Here is a 16,152-nt window from a genome sequence, read left to right as displayed (position 1 = left end):
GGCATGGGCACTGGAGGCAGGGACATGCGAGGGTAAGAATACCTGGGGGCAGTTTCATTTGGAGGTGGGCACACCAGTAGGGTGCCATGCCCAGAGGTAGGCTGACCTGGAAATGGACACACCTGAAGGCCACTATGATTGAGAGTAGAAACACCTGGAGGCTGCCACACCTGGAGACTGCCACACCTGGGGGCCATACCTAAAGGTCACCTTCTCCTGAGGTGGGCACACTTGGAGGACAGCACATCTGGAGAGCAGCATGCTCACTGCAAGGCTGTCCCGGGTAGTTGGTGTCCCTTCTGAGCTTGTTCTTTTCTAGAAAACAGAAACAGCAAGGGGACCTGCCCTGGGGGTGGTACAGGATGATGGCACGAGGGGCTCTCCATCAGGGCTGGTGAGCCTCCCCACTGGCCACGCCCTGACTCTTGAGTCTGTTCTCACCATCCCTCCCCAGCCCTGTGAGGCCTCTGTTCTCCCTGGGTGAACCACGCAGGCACAGAGGCTTAGAAAAGCACACAGATTTATTGCATATCAATCTCATGTATAAATTCATTGTAGCATCGGAAAGATTACATTTGGTATACAGTCCTAGTCTACAGCATCAACCTCAAAATCAGCTTCTCCTAGGCTTCATCTTAAAGACATTTCTCTACACAAGTACATTTGTCTTTATCACAAGCATCATCAAAATGAAATCTGCAGAGTCACTCTCTGAATGATTCCTACACTTGGTGTCTTTTCCTTTCCTTCTCCCACAGCGATTTCCATATTAAGAACTGCGTCTTCCATGTGGGCAGTTCAGGACTCCTAGTCTTGAGGACGCAGACTCTAATCACATATTTAATAAGTGCATCTATGGGATTTTCCTTTTCGTAAAAATTTCACGAACAGACACGATAATGACTACACACGAGCCATGCACAGTTTACTTAGAACAGAAGCAAATTTACAATCGGGGGACGTGGGACATACACCAGCCTCCTTCTCAATGGTTTTTTTTTTTTTTTTTTAAAACATTATGGAGAAAAACCAGACATTTACACTTGATTTATTTTCAACATTATACAGCTCTAAAAGAAAAAAAAGAATAAAAAAAAACCGAATCATAATGTAACGATGGCGAAGGATGACATGGACGCACAGGTTTGGAGTGTCACCAGCGTACGCGTACGGATGCCCCCAGTTCCTTGTGGACACGGGGCTCAGCTTCCCTCGTTTGGAGGAGAACGAGGAAGAGAAGTGCGCGGAAAAGAACCTTCAGGATAACTTTGTTCATGAGTGAATTGCACATCTGGAAACATAAGCTGCCTTTTCATTCTATCTTCTTTTACTTTTTTTTTTTTCCCACAAGTGGTAATATGAATCCGTGACAGAAAAGAAAGAAAACATAAACACTGGAATGGCAGGAGGAGAGGGACGCTCCTTGGCATCTTGTGAGGACGTCTTAGTCACAGTATCACTCATCGCTTCAGAGACATTCATGGCTTTTGAGACCCGGCTGACCTCCACTGGCCAGGAGCAGCTGTGTCCCCGCGCCCCCAGCCGGGAGGGGAGCGAGGTGCCCGGCTCCCCGTCCATTCCCCGCCAGCGCCCCAGGTAGCAGTGCAGGGTGCTCTCCCGGGGGTGCTGCCCCTGCCCCTCCCAGGACAGCACAGTGAATAAGCTCAGTAGATTTCAGTCACTTGGGCAGTAGTGGAGGGGCTGGGGGCTGGGGCGCCACAATCCAGTGCTTTGAGGCTTCAGGGCTAACACAAGGGATGTGTGTTCAGGCAAGTGCTTTGCGAATGTTCACTGAAGAAGCAGCCAGGACGCAGAAGGACAAGGGCCCTCAGGGTTTACAGGGCCAATCAGTGTCTGGGTGGACTGGTTGCACTCTTGGCATTGTATGGGAAGGCCACTAGGGCTGGGCAGTCTCTCAGGCCCACCCCAGTCACTTATCCCCACCCCAGAGTTCCAGGTGGGATGCAGGAATGCACGCCTCTGGGTTCCAACCAGAGGCTTCTGGGTCCCCCTTATGAAGGGCTGGCTGGCCAAAGGTCAGCAGTCCTGGGGTCCTACCTGCTTGTTCCGGGAATGAAAGGGTTGGGCCTGAGGTGGGGGTTGGGGTCTAAGGGGCAGAAGAGGGAAGGGTGAGGAGACCTCCTTCCGAATTTCCACTTGGGGGTGAGAGTCAGCAGTCCAAAGAGTGAAGCAGCCAAGGCTGGAGTGAAGGGCCCTGGCCCTAGCACACTAGCCCAGTGGGGTTCCTAGTTTACAGCTCTGACTCTGGCCACCAGCCCACAGATGCACTGGTCGGCCAGGCAGCTGCCAGTTGCATCCGTGTCACGAAGCTGGGCTCTTGGAATTCTCCAGCCTGAGCTCCCAGACCCTCTAGGGCATCCCCTGAGCAGGTGGCTGGTGCAGGAGCCTGGGGGGCAGAGAAGACCCGGGGAGGGGCAGCTGACTGTGGTTGGGACAACACCCAACTTTGAGACCAGGCTTCATGGACCCACCAGGTGTAGGAAATAAGTGCTCTCTTTATCTGAGGGTCTAAGGACAGAACCCTCCCCACCACCGAATCTGCCAAATGCTCAGGCTGGAGGAGAAACTGGGCTTACTCTAATTGTTTTCAAGGGGGACAAAAAATAGGACTTAAAATGTGCAGCCAGGGTTCTTGGGGATGGGGAAGGAAAGAAGGAAAGAGTCAGAGTTTAAGGAGATCAGCTGCAGAGAGCTAAACGTGACTGTCACAGAGAGACCAGAGGTGAATGGAAGGGTCGGGCCGCAGGGAACAGACACTTGGGCCTCTACCTGCCCAAACATCCTGCTTTGGACAGAGAGAGTCAAATCGCAAAAAAAAGCACACACCTTATTGTTTAGCAGAAGAAATCATATAATTTGGGTTTACAGAAATGGGGAGGTGGTATCCGAGGTTGACTTTTCAAAGGGGTCCCATCTCGATTGAGGGAGAGTTGGAAATTGCGACACACCAGGTGGGTCCACTAGGGGGGTGGGGTGAAGGATGCTTCTGAGACGGTGTGAGCGGCTGTGTCTGTAAATCCTTGTGGTTGCGGCTGCAGCCAGCTCCTCTGCCAGCAGCTTCTCCGACTGCCCTGCGGGCCACGTTCCAGCCTGTTCCCACGTGGAAGGCGCTCTGAGTCTGGTACCTTGACCGGATCCGGGAAAGTCCAAATCCTTTCGCTAGGATCTGCGGGTCTGTGCACCCTTGGGGATCCCCATCCACAGGTCTCCACCGCGAAGCCAAACCCCCAGTGCCCAGGCGGACGATTGTCTTGGCCTGGAGAGGCTGGACGGTGGGCCGCTCCATGACCGTTTGTATTTTCACACATTTCTTAGGGCAACTTGGGCGGGTATTTTTTCTCTTCTTCTTGGGATGCTAGTCTTCATTTTTCTTCCAAACAATAAAAGAAATAAATAGAGCACTTGTCTTAAATGCAACTGAAACTCAAATTTAACAAAAACACATGATTGTCTGGAAAACGGGCAGCAGGATTCATTGGGGGGGGGACGTGGGGTATTTGGCACATTAAAAATCGCCCCACTCCCTGGTTATTGATCACACAACACACAACCTTATTACACGGTTTTGGTCCTTCACTAGATACTTATATTAACATTATTTCTTCACAATAAGAATGTCTAATGCCAAAAATACTGTTAAGGAAGAAATAAAATAAGAAAAGAAATGAATTAGAAAAAATTACAAGTTATATACAGATTAAGGTCAATTCCATCAGGGAAAAAAAACAACAACAATTATTCGAAATTGGCCCCTATGGGAATAATTTAAAGCCCATCGAGTGGAGAGCAGCCTGGTCCTGGGAGGTGCGGTCCGTCCCCTCAGGGCTGTGCTGTCTTAGCTCTTTGTGGAGGTCGCACCTGGACTCCCGTCCTTCTGGAGCCGGGTCCCGCCCACCAGGAACCCACACAAAGAGCGAAGTGGCCGTTGTGTCCTGGGGTCTCGGGTGAGCATGGAGCTTGGCAGCCTGGAGCAGAGGAGCCTTGGAGTGCACCCCATGGCAGCCCCTATGGGGGGGATGCCCACTCCCTTCCCCTTGTCCATCCGCAGGGGGGGTGGGTGGATCCTGGAGATCCCAAGATGACAGGCGGGCCCCGCGTTCTGCAGAATGGTTGAGGGGGAGCCGGAGGGGCCTGGCCACTTCTGCGCTGGGGACCAAGTCTCTGCTCTGACCTTCCCCTGGGTGGGGGCCGCTGGCAAGAATCCCATGTCACACAATGACAGGCACATCTCTGAGTCCCAGCCTTGGGCCAGCCCAGGACATCATATCTGATTCCAGGCACAGTCTCAAACTGCTCCCGGGAGTGGGCTCCGCCCCTCAGTTCTGGGGCCGGGGTGCCCAGAATCACCTTGGCTTTACAAACACAGTCAGGGATAGAAAATCTCTCCATTATCTACAGTATAAAGAACACCCCCAAACACAGGGCTGGGTCCCAGGCAGGTTTGGGTTTGCAAAGAAGCTGAGATTTCAAAGCAATGCAAAATTACTTTTAAAAAACAATTTGCAAGTCACTTTGTGATTCTTTTTTTTAAAAATACTGTCTATTTTTAAAACCACATGCTTAAATAGACTCTGTCGTCAATAAGATTACCAAAAGGATCATTCTTGTCATTTTCTTTATAAAAATTGTCAGGGCGATTCCCTCCTTAGAGCACGCCCAGATGTCTGTTCCCTCTCCAGATGCCACACGGCACCCGGGAGAGGCCCACCAGCCTCAGTGTGGGGTTCAAACCCCATCCTTGCCCACGGGGTTGACTCTGTGAGGCAGCCCGCAGTGCTGTGCCTGGATAGAGTGAGCTGTACCATCTGAAGGCCGTTCTCAAGACTGATGCTTAGAGCCGGTGAAACCCTACGATGGCTCCAAGGATGCCGGGTTCTGAGTTTTCATTGCAAAAATCAGAGTTGGACCATGGAGGGGGGAACAGATGCTGAGGAGTGGTCAGACACAGGTGACAAGGTGGGGGGGTCTCCTCAGCCCCAGGCCGCACCGGCTCCCAAGGCCCTTGCCTCCGTCTTCTGCCGTGGAGATTTCTGTTGGGAAGTCGGGGACCCTGGTGGCCTCACTTGGACTCTGACCCCAGCCCCTCTCAGGCCGGTCAGAGGTGGTTGATGGGGTTAAAGGCTCCAGGCTCTGGCGTGGCTCCTGCGATGTTCAGCCAAGTGTCCAGAGGGCCCTGGGAGGAGGCGTGGAGGGGAGCATCCTCGGAAAGGGACAGCATCATTGCATACGCCTGCAGGGAGGGGAGGGTACACACAGGATAGCAGGTGAGTGGTGCGGGGTAGGTCCTGTAGACCCCAGGCCAGCCCACCCCTTCCCAGCCTCCCACCCCCTCCAGCTGACCTCAGACCCAGAGGTGAGGCAGGGGGAAAAGGTGTAGGGGGCTGGCCTGCAGATGAGGCATCTTTGCAGAGGGCCACTAAGACCCTCAGCCTCTTTGGGGCACATCCGCCCTCGAAGGTGCCCCTACATCCCTGGTGATCAGCATGGATTCACAGGCAGGCATGCTTTTCAGGGGGACCAGGGTGCTGGTGGTTACTGATGAGACCCCATCAGGGACGCGCAGGCCCTGCCTGGTGGGCCCAGTTGGGTGTGGATGACCGTGGTGGTGGCACAGAGCTATTTCAGGGATGTGGTGTGCAGCATTTCTGAGCTAAGAGCAGATATACCTCTGGCCTAGAGCCCATCTCGGCCCCCAGAGCGAGAGTGGATGGGACCCGGGGCCGCTCAGAGCAGGTGGGGTGGGGGGTGTCCACCCAAGTTCACACTCCGGACAGGATTAGCAAAGAGACGAAGACAGACACGCAGACGATTTTTGCTCAGATTTGGGTGGGCTGCGGAGAGCTGAGTGGAACCCAAGTCCCTCAGGCTGAAAACAAGCAGGGTCCTGCAGCCCCTAGGCTGAGGGTGAGTCATGCCGGCCAGCCTATGCCCTGCTGACTCACTATAGTTGCAGCTTGGAGCCCGTGACCCTGACGGGGGAGTGTCCCTCAAGAGGACCCTGGGCTGCCATCACTCCTGCTTGGGCAGAGGCAGAGGGAGGCCAGTGCTGCCACGAGAACCCTGCTGGTGGAAACCACCCTCCGGGGATGTGAGGGCCAGGACCCACACGTCCAGGAGCACTGCGGGACTCGGGGAGCACCCTTGTGAGGGGCTGGCTCTCGTTCATCTGCCCTCAACCTCTCCCCACCCTTGCTTTCAGGGAAATGGAGTCATTTGGAGGTCTCTCTAGCCAAAGCAATGGGCATGGGAGGGCTGGAGTCCTGGGTGACCCCATGCGGACATGGGATGGCCACAGAGAGAAGGGAGGCGGTCCCTGGTGGGGGAGGCACGGCTGGGGCCTGCCATCCAGCCTGGGGAAGGTCGGGGCAGGCTCTGGTAGGTACCTACCTGGTTCTTAGCCTGCCTGTACAGGGTCTGTTTTAAAGTCTCAGAATCTAAGGTGGAATTAAGCACATCTTTAACTTCAAACGTTTCCTCAGCTGTTCTGCGGAGATCCAGCCCCTTCCCAAAAGTCGGCATCGGCTCCAAAGCTAAGAGACCGCCTGGTGGCTCCTCAACACACCTGCACCAACGACCGGAGAGGGGCCCGCTGTCAGCCTGTCTGGCCTCGGCCACCTCTCTGAGGCCCCACGGCCAGCTCCGTGCCTGCATGCACGCCACAGCGTCTCCACGAGCCACATGCACAGGAGACAGATGCATGGACACACAGACACGTGGACGGAAGCCACATGAATACAGGAAAGTGATGGAGGACACAGAGGAGGTCAGTGCATGCACACACACTGCAAGCACAGGCAGGGCGCCGGGTCCCTGGGGATGGAGGACAGGCTGGGAGCGGGGCAGAGGTCTTGGTTCCCGAAATCTGGGTTGTTCTGGGGGGCCCACTCTCAGGGCCCAGAGTGGGAGGAAGTGGGCCATCTCTGAAGGGCCCGCAGGATCTGCCAGCCACCCCCAGGAGGACCTTGAATGCTGGTGGTATTACCGGTGCTGAATGTAGGTGGTGAGCAGTGGGGACGCAGCAGGAGAGGCTCTCCTCTGCCAGCTTCCAAAATCATTGGTACTCAATCCCCACCCACAGCCTGCTGGAGGCAGATGTCACTGCTCCTGGTTCTGCAGGGCTGGAGACCACCCACGGGTCCCTGATCAGCTCCTTCTCAGCCTTTGCCTGCCTTGCTCTGCTTCTGGACTGGGTGAAGCATGTGTGTGCGCGCACATGCATACACACATGTGTGCAAACATGCACCTGCATATGTGTGGACACACGTGTGGGTGTGGGCACGTGGGCATACATGTGTATACGTGTGCCCACATGGGCAAGGGTGTGTACACAGTTGCAAGTGTAGTGTTCACACAAGTATGTGTGCACATGTGCATTGTGTGTATGTGTCTGCAGGTATGTGTGCATGTGTGTGTGTGAGTTTGGGGCCTGGTCTCACCCTGACCTGTGCACAGAAGTCCTTGCAGTGGAAACCCCTACTGGGGAGAGAGAACCCCGCTGGCAGGGTGGAGGGTGTGGGAGTGAGGTCGCCCCCTCGGTGTTTGCCCGTCTCCCTGCCTGGGGCCCAAGCACTCGGGGCCCACGGAGGGCAGGTGCCCACCTTCGGGTGTGGTCAAAGCCCACGGCCAGGGAGGTGGGTGGCTCCTCATCCTCATCGTCCTCGTAGGTGCCCTGAGGCTCGGGTGTGGGGGATGCGGTGTCGTCCTGGGACTTCCCTGCCAGGCTGTCATCATCCTCCTCCAGCTCCTCCTCCTCCTCCTCCTCCACGTCCTCTGGCTTCCTGATGGCCAGGCCCGGGCACTGGGAGGTACCATCCAGATCCTGGACTTCCGGCCTGAAATGACACGGAGGGAGCTGACCACAGATGTCCCGAGGCAGCAACTTGGTTCCAGTGGCTCTGGCTCCCCGTCATCCTTGATGCCCCCAGCCCCCTCCGACGGTAGCCTGCCTTTCTCGGTCACTAGACTCTCAGAGCTGGGGTTCTGAGCGGCTCATCGCTGCCCTCAGCCACTGTTCCGAGTGATTAAACAAGGGAAGGGCACCTGCCCAGGACCAGGTTGGAGCTGGGCGGGAACTGCTGGCAGCAGGATGCTGCCACGTCATGCTGGCGTGGACACTGGGCCACTCAGGGGCTGGCCTGGCTGGCAAGGGGTGCTGGGAGCTGGCACTGGACTAGGGCCCTGCATGAGGGGTGCCCCCAGGGAGGCTCAGAGCGCAGGAAGTGTGCGGCCCCACCCTGATGAGTGCTCACTCTTCCCCACCCACCACGAGGGCACAAGGACCAAGCGGCACTCCGCAGATGGGGTGTCTGGGACCCGGAGCTCTGGGCCGCGTGAAGTGGGCTGTTGTCACCAATGGAAACCCTCCAAGGTGAGTGTGTTTCCGAGACCGGGCTGTCTCTCCTGCAGCCCAGACCCCTCCCCTCATCCCCACGGTCCCTGCAGCTGGGTGCCTTTCCCATTCTGGGCCTCATTATTGAAAAGAGAAAACGAGCTGTGAGGAAGAGCGTGCCCACTCCTTTGAGAAAATGACAATGGCGTTGTTCGGTTCATCTGCAAGTTCATGACCAGGTGCCATGGCCACACATGGGCTGGGCCCAAGGCCACCTGGGCAGGTGTCCCACACATGGGTGGAGGTGGATGGGGGGCAAGGCACACGCTTCATGAATTGGAGTTCTGAGCCCCTGGACTCCACCCCTTCTGGACCTCACACAGCCCATGGGAGTCCATCCCCTGCTGTTGGGAGAGACTCGGGGTCCTGCTTGAGGTACTAAGGCAAGAGGCGATGTCTTCTCCAAGTGGTCACCATCTCCAAATACAGAGCTGAGTGGACGGGCTGGGAAGCCCCAGGTGGTTCAGTTCTTGGCCACCCCCATCTTCACTTCTCGTCTTTCCATGGGAGAGTGTACAGTTGCTGACAGCTGACCTATTCTCCAGGACAGGCAGGACCTTCACATGTCTCCCTTGATGCTGGGCATCAGGCTCATGTCTGTCCACCAGCGGTGAGGACCCCAGAGCCAGGTCCTGCCTCCCTCCCTGGGTCTTGGCAGGTCCCCTTGGGCGGGGTTTGTCATCTCAGAGCCCACGCCCTCCCGGGGAATGTGAGAGTAGCCCCCACCCTGAGTGCTGATGGACAGCAAGGGTGGGGAGCTTGGGTCAGTGCAAAGCCCTGTGTGTCATTTAATCGAACCTGAGTCCTGTGCGTTTATATATAAGCCCCCTCTGTGGGAGCAGCGACCACAAATGAGCAGTTTGCCCTTGCACCCTGCCTCGCCCTGCACAGAAATCTACTCATTCGTGGGAGGCCTGCGTCAAACACTAGCGCTCGTTGAGGTTGGGGGATGGATATAGCGGGGACAGAGTGGGGAGTCTGGCTGGAGACAGCCTCAGACAGAGAGGAAACCAGGACGAGTGGCCAGGCCTCCAAACAGCTGCCTGGGTGCAGAGTGTCCCCGGGGCCAGCCTAACACAGCACATGGCTGTGGCTCAAACAGCAGGGATCGTCCCTCTCCACTCCAGTCTAATTGTTGTTGTTCAGTTGCTCAGTTGTGTTAGATTCTTTGCGACCCTGTGGACTGCAGCACATCAGGCTTCCCTGTCTTTCACCATCTTCCGGAGTTTGCTCAAACTCATGTCCTTTGAATCAGTAATGCCATCCAAACATCTTGTCCTCTGTCGTCCCCTTCTCCTGCCTCCAATCTTTCCCAGCATCAGGGTCTTTTTCAATGGGTCAGCTCTTTGCATCAGGAGGCCAAAGTATTGGAGCTTCAGCTTCAGCAACAGTCCTTCCAATGAATATTCATGGTTGATTTTCTTTAGGATTGACTGCTTTGATCTCCTTACTATCCAACAGTCTCAAGAGTCTTCTCCAACATCACAGCTCAAAAGCATCAGTTCTTCATCAGGTGAGCACAGTTCTTCAGTGCTCACCTGTTTTATGGTCCAACTCTCAGATCTGTACATGACTACTGGAAAAACCATGGTTTTGACTAGACAGACCTTTGTCAGCAAAGAGATGTCTCTGATTTTGAGTACACTGTTTAGGTTTGTCATTGCTTTTCTTCCAAGGATTAAGCATCTTTTAATTTCATGGCTGCAGTCACCATCCACAGTGATTTTGGAGCACAAGAAACTGAAGTCTGTCACTGTTTCCATTGTTTCCCCACCTGTTTGCCATTAAGTGATGGGACCAGATGCCATGATCTTCATTTTTTTGAATGTTGAGTTTTAAGCCAGCTTTTTCACTCTCCTCTTTCACCTTAATCAAGAGGCTCTTTAATTCCTCTTTTCTCTCTGCCATAAGGGTAGTTCATCTGCATATCTGAAGTTATTGATATTTTTCCCGGCAATCTTAATCCCAGCTTGTGTTTCATCCAGCCTGGCATTTCTCATGATGTACTCTGCATATAAGTTAAATAAGCAGGGTGACAATATATAGTCTTGACATACTTCCTTCCCAATTTGGAACCAGTTCATTGTTCCATGTCCAGTTCTAACTGTTGCTTCTTAACATGCATATAGATTTCTCAGGAGGCAGGTAAGGTGGTCTGGTATTTTCAACTCCTGAAGAATTTTCCACAGTTTGCTGTGATCCACACAGTCAAAGGCTTCAGCATAGCCAATGAAGCAGAAGTATATGTTTTCCTAGAATTCTCTAGCTTTTTCTATGATCCAACAGATGTTGGCAATTTGATCTCTGGTTCCTCTACCTTTTCTAAATCTAGCTTGTACATCTGGAAGTTCTTGGTTCACGTACTGTTGAAGCCTAACTTGAAGGATTTTGAACATTACTTTGCTAGCATGTGAGATGAGTGCAATTGTGCGGTAGTTTGAACATTCTTTGGCATTGCCCTTCTTTGAGATTGGGGTGAAAACTGACCTTTTACAGTTCTGTGGCCACTACTGAGTTTTCCAATCTGCTGGCATATTGAGTGCATCACTTTAACAGCATCATCTTTTAGGACTTGAAATAGCTAAGCTGGAATTTCATCACCTCCACTAGCTTTGTTTGTAGCAATGCTTCCTAAGGCTCACTTGATTTCACATTCCAGGATGTCTGGCTCTAGGTGAATGATCAAACCATCCTGGTTATCTGGGTCACTAAGATTTTTTTTGTATTGTTCTTCTGTGTATTCTTGCCACCTCTTCTTACTATCTTCTGCTTCTGTTAGGTCCATACTGTTTCTGTCCTTTATTGTTCCCATCTTTGCATGAAATGTTACCTTGGTATCTCCAATTTTCTTGAAGAGATCTCTAGCCTTTCCCATTCTATTGTTTCCCTCTATTTCTTTGCATTATTCACTTAAAAACACTTTTTTATCTCTCCTTGCTATTCTGAAACTCTGCATTCAGATGGATATATCTTTCCTTTTCTCTTTTGCCTTTAGCTTCTCTTCTTTTCTCAGTTATTTGTAAGGCCTCAGACAACCATTTTGGCTTTTTGCATTTATTTTTCGTGGGGATGGTTTTGATTACTGCCTCCTGTACAATGTCACAAACCTCTATCCATAGTTCTTCAGGCACTCTATCAGATCTAATCCCTTGAATCTATTTGTCACTTCCACTGTATAATCATAAGAGATTTGATTTAGGTCATACTTGAATGACCCTAGTCATTTTCCCTATGTACTTCAATTTAAGTCTGAATATGACAATAAGGAGTTCATGATCTGAAGCATAGTCAGCTCCTGATCTTGTTTTTGCTGACTGTATAGAGCTTCTCCATCTTTGGTCACAAAGAATATAATCAATCTGATTTTGGTTTGACCATCTGGTGATGTCATGTGTCGGAAAAGGGTGTTTGCTATGACCAGTACGTTCTCTTGGCAAAACTGTTAGCCTTTGCCCTGCTTCATTTTGTACTCCAAGGCCAAGCTTGCCTGTTATTCCAGGTATCTCTTGACTTCCTACTTTTGCATTCCAGACCCCTATGATGAAGGACATATTTTTCTTGGTGTTAGTTCTAGAAGGTCTTGTAGGTCATCATAGAACTATTCAACTCCAGCTTCTTCAGCATTAGTGATTGGGGCACAGCCTTGGATTACTATGATATTGAATGGTTTGCCCTGGAAATGAACAGAGATCATTCTGTCGTTTTTGAGATTGCATCCAAGCACTGCATTCTGGACTCTTTTTTTGACTATGAGGGCTACTTCATTTCTTCTAAGGGCTTCTTGCCCATAGTAGTAGATATAGTGGTCATCTGAATTAAATTCACCCATTTCGGTTCATTTTAATTCACTGATTCCTAAAATGTTGGTGTTCCCTCTTGCCATCTGCTTGACCACTCCAATTTACCTTGATTTATGGACCTAACATTCCAGGTTCCTATGCAATATTGTTCTTTACTGTGTCCGACTTTATTTCCATCACCAGTCACGTCCACAACTGGGCATTATTTTTGCTTTGGCTCTGTCTCTTCATTCTTTCTGAAATTATTTCTTAATTCTTCTCCAGTAGCATATTGGGCACCTACCGACCTGGGGAGTTCATCTTTCAGTGTCATATCTTTTTGCCTTTTCATGCTGTTCATGGGATTCTAAGGCAATAATACTGAAGTGGTTTGCCATTCCCTTCTCCAGTGACCATGTTTTGTCAGAACTCTCCACCATGACCCGTCTGTCTTGGGTGGCCCTAAACAGCATGGCTCATAGTTTCATTGAGTTAGGCAAAGCTGTGGTCCATGTGATCAATTTGGTTAGTTTTCTGTGACTGTGGTTTTCATTCTGTCTGCCCTCTGATGGATGAGGATAAGAGGCTTGTAGAAGCTTCCTGATGGGAGGGACTAGCTGTGGGGAAAACTGGGTCTTGTTCTGGTGGGCAAGGCCATGCTCAGTAAGTCTTTAATCCAATTTTCTGCTGATGGATGGGGCTGTGTTCCCTCCTTGTAGTTTGGCCCGAGGCCAAACTATGGTAGGGGTAATAGTGGCTATGGCAACCTCCTTCAAAAGGACCTATGCCAGCATGCCAGGGCTCCCCGGACTGTTGTAGTCAGTGCCCCTGACTCTGCAGCAGGCCACTGTTGACCCATGCCTCTGCCAGAGATTCCCAAGCACACATAGGTAAGTCAGGCTCAGCCTCTTATAGATGCCCCAGATGCAGGTGTCTCAGGGCCAGTGCCTCCTCTCAGCCCCTTCCCTGCACTCTAGTGCTTTGCTGGTGATCCCTGGGGCTCCTCCGCTTGTGGACGCATCACCCGCTCTGCTTCACCTTCACGTGGTGTCTCCCATGCATCCATGTCCAAATGTCCCCATTTTCTTTTTTTTAAAAAAGTCTATTTATTTATTTTTGGCTATGCTGGGTCTTCACTGCTGCATGGGCTTTCTCTAGTTGCTGTAAGCTGGGGTTACTCTCTAGTTGCAGAGCACGGGCTTTGCATTGTGGGGGCTTCTCAATGTGGAGGCTCCTCAGTGGAGCCCAGGCACTAGGGTGTGCAGGCTTCAGGAGTTGTGGCTTGGTTGCCTTGAGGCCTTTGGGATCTTCCCAGACCAGGAATCAAACCCACGTCCCTTGCATTGGCAGGTGGATTCCCAGCCACTGGACCACTAGAGAAATCCTAAATCTCTCCCTTTTCAAAGGACACCAATCCTATCGGATATGGGCCACCTGACTTCAGAGTATCGTAACTAATTACACCCGAGAAGATCTTATTTCCAATAAGGTCACTCTGAGGGGCTAGAGGTTAGGATGTCAACAAAGGAATTTGGGGAGGGAACAGAGTTTGGCCCAGGGGTTTCTGGGATCAGGAAGCCTGGCAGGCCCTGAGTTATAATGGACTGTCAAGAGAAGACTACTGGTTCTGGATGGTGTTAACACTGGGCCCCAATAGAACTGCCAGCATCCTAGAACTTTCTGCACATTAGCTGACAAACATCAACCATCAACATGGTCCCACTTCTGACAATGATGTGGGGGCACCTCCAGTGGGGAGAGGCCATCTGAGGGCCTGGTCTGTGGGCTGGCTCTGCCCTGGGCTTTCTGAGGGGTGTGGGGCCGGTGTCTGAGTCTCACTCACTGCCCCCACCTCTGGGGCCCTGGCTGAAATGCTGCTCTGTGCGGTCAGGGTGGTGCCAGCCCCTCTTCCTTCTGAGGACACCCCGTCTTCCCTGGTGGCTCCCCTGGGGTGTCCTCTGTATGGCTGAGAGCTGGGCCTGCCCCTCAGGGACAGCGTTGGGGGGCTGTCCACCCCAGGGAGGACGCCCCTGGCATGTCCTTGTCAGCTCCCCGTCTGGCTCTGCCCTGGGCACAGGGGTCCACAGCTCAGGGGAGGCTTTATCAGCCTCACGGCCTGGCTCCTGGATGCTTAGGTTCATGACTTACTCTGAAGGTGGAGACCTCAGAGCTTGAACCATGGATGGCTCTCAGAGGGAGCCCAGAGTGCTGCCAGAATGAAGCTCGCCACGCTGGGCGCAGATGGCAGGGCTGGGCTCCCACTAGACCATCACACGTGACCAGAGCCAGGGATGGACCGAGGCACTTGGTTGGCCGCCCCCTGATATCAAGGTCTTTGGTGCCTGGCAGGGTGGGGCTCTGGTACATGCAGCCCACGGCCAGCCTCTCCCATGTCCCCTCCTCTGAGCCCACCCAGGCACCAGGTGGGATCACCTTCCTGGGCATGGATTTAAAACTCAGAAGAACCAGAAACAGCCCGAGCGCCAAGCCCATGTGCCCGCTTGTGGATTCTGAAGGTCTGCTCAGTGCTCCTGCTCTGCCTCAGGAGTCCCAGGGGTGAAGGAGATGCAGCCTGCCTGCGGGGAGCAGACAGGCCCCTGGGAAGCCGGGTGTCCTGGGTGGGAGGGCACTGGGCCCTGGGCTGGCAGCCCACCCATGGACAGGAGGGTCGGAGCCAGGCGCCCAGTCCTCGGGGCCTCATTTCCTCTGCAGAAGCAGGGGAGCACGTCCCTAAGCACCAGGAGTCCAGTGTCTCTGAGTCTCTCAGCCGCTGAGGCTTGGATCAAGGGAATGTGTTATAGCCTCTACATCTTAGGATCCCAATTCTTCCATTTTCCTGCCTGTGTGTGTGTTTAAAGGACCAGCACTCTTGCTAGAAACCGTTCGTGTGTCAAATTGAATGAGTCTGTCCTGGAGTTCAGAGGCATGGTGGATCTCACGAAAGGAGCCCTCAGCTGGTTCACGTCTCGCTGCACGTGTTAACACTGAGGCCAAACCGTGCATTGAGGCCCATGTGCTGGTGGCACCAAGCGTGTGACACCCGCCCTCTGTCCGGGGTGCTTGTTCTCTGCAGATGCAGAGAGCCGAGGCAGGGGGGGTGGTGGGTGGGAAGGGAGCCAGCTGCAGAGCCTGCAGGCTTCGCCTTCTGCTGTGGGCCTGGGGTCTCTGGTGCTATGGTGGGGGCCTGCTGTGAGCATGACCATACAGGGAACCACACAGAGTCCAGACCTGCCTGGGACCCTGGGACGTGTTTCTTACCGTTTGTCCGTTCGTGTTGATGCTTGGTTCATCTCACTGTTGGCAATAAAGTTTCTGATTTCAGAGAAATAGGAGTCTTCCTTCTCATCTAAAAGTGCGTGGTTGTCCGACTCGGAGGTGGGGGAGGAGGCGCTGGTCCCCAGGTGGTTGGTGAGGACCCCCGCATGCTGGCTCACTGCGGGGAGGGGGGAGCATCAGAGGAGGGCACCCCTTGGCTGCACCCCACCCTCTGTGGCACAGCAGGAGGGGACAGGTGGCTGGAGGGGTGCACACGCAGGGCACTCTTAGGGAACACCCCGTTGGGGAAACCTGAGGGTACAAGGTTCCCCTGAGTGAAGATGGCTTGAGGGGTTTCTGCAAACTTTCCCCTAGGACTAGCCTGTGTGCCCCCTCCTCTGCCCTCCTCTTCCCACCCTGCTCCCCGCCCCCACCCATCACCCCCATCCTCCAGGCCCCCCTGACCCATCTTCAGCACCCCACCTCTGCGACCTGTCACCCGCATCCTTCCAGGTCCCCCTCTCCCTGCTCCCAGCACCCCCCCGACCCATCACCCCCGTCCTCCAGGCCCCCCAAGCCCCGCAGCCCTCACCCGTGGCCCGTCACCCCCGTCCTCCAGGCCCCCCTCCTTGCTCCCAGCACCCCTCACCTGTGGCCCATCACCCCCGTACCCCAGGCCCCGCATTCCTCACCCATGGCCCATCACCC

The 16,152-nt window shown here is 53.5% G+C and overlaps 1 protein-coding gene across 3 annotated transcripts in view; it reads right to left on the bottom strand.

The window, feature by feature from the left end:
- Window positions 1-503: 503 nt before the first annotated feature.
- Window positions 504-16,152, bottom strand: part of PRDM16 (PR/SET domain 16) — a 337,272-nt gene continuing 321,623 nt past the window's right edge. For 2 of the 3 annotated variants that reach the window (XM_070474169.1, XM_070474170.1), the window contains exons 14-17: window positions 15,448-15,622; window positions 7,620-7,853; window positions 6,409-6,583; window positions 504-5,251 (exon numbers count right to left, since the gene is read on the bottom strand). In XM_070474169.1, coding sequence (XP_070330270.1) covers window positions 5,117-5,251; window positions 6,409-6,583; window positions 7,620-7,853; window positions 15,448-15,622 — 719 coding nt within the window. In that variant the 3' untranslated portion in view covers window positions 504-5,116. The remainder of the gene's footprint in view (window positions 5,252-6,408; window positions 6,584-7,619; window positions 7,854-15,447; window positions 15,623-16,152) is intronic. The other variant, XM_070474171.1, reaches the window with a different exon arrangement.

Source organism: Odocoileus virginianus, chromosome 11 (assembly GCF_023699985.2).
Source record: "Odocoileus virginianus isolate 20LAN1187 ecotype Illinois chromosome 11, Ovbor_1.2, whole genome shotgun sequence".
In the NCBI taxonomy this organism is placed as follows: Eukaryota; Metazoa; Chordata; class Mammalia; order Artiodactyla; family Cervidae; genus Odocoileus; species Odocoileus virginianus.
The sequence above is the reverse complement of the archived record's forward strand: the minus strand, read 5'-3'. Positions and strand labels throughout refer to the sequence as shown.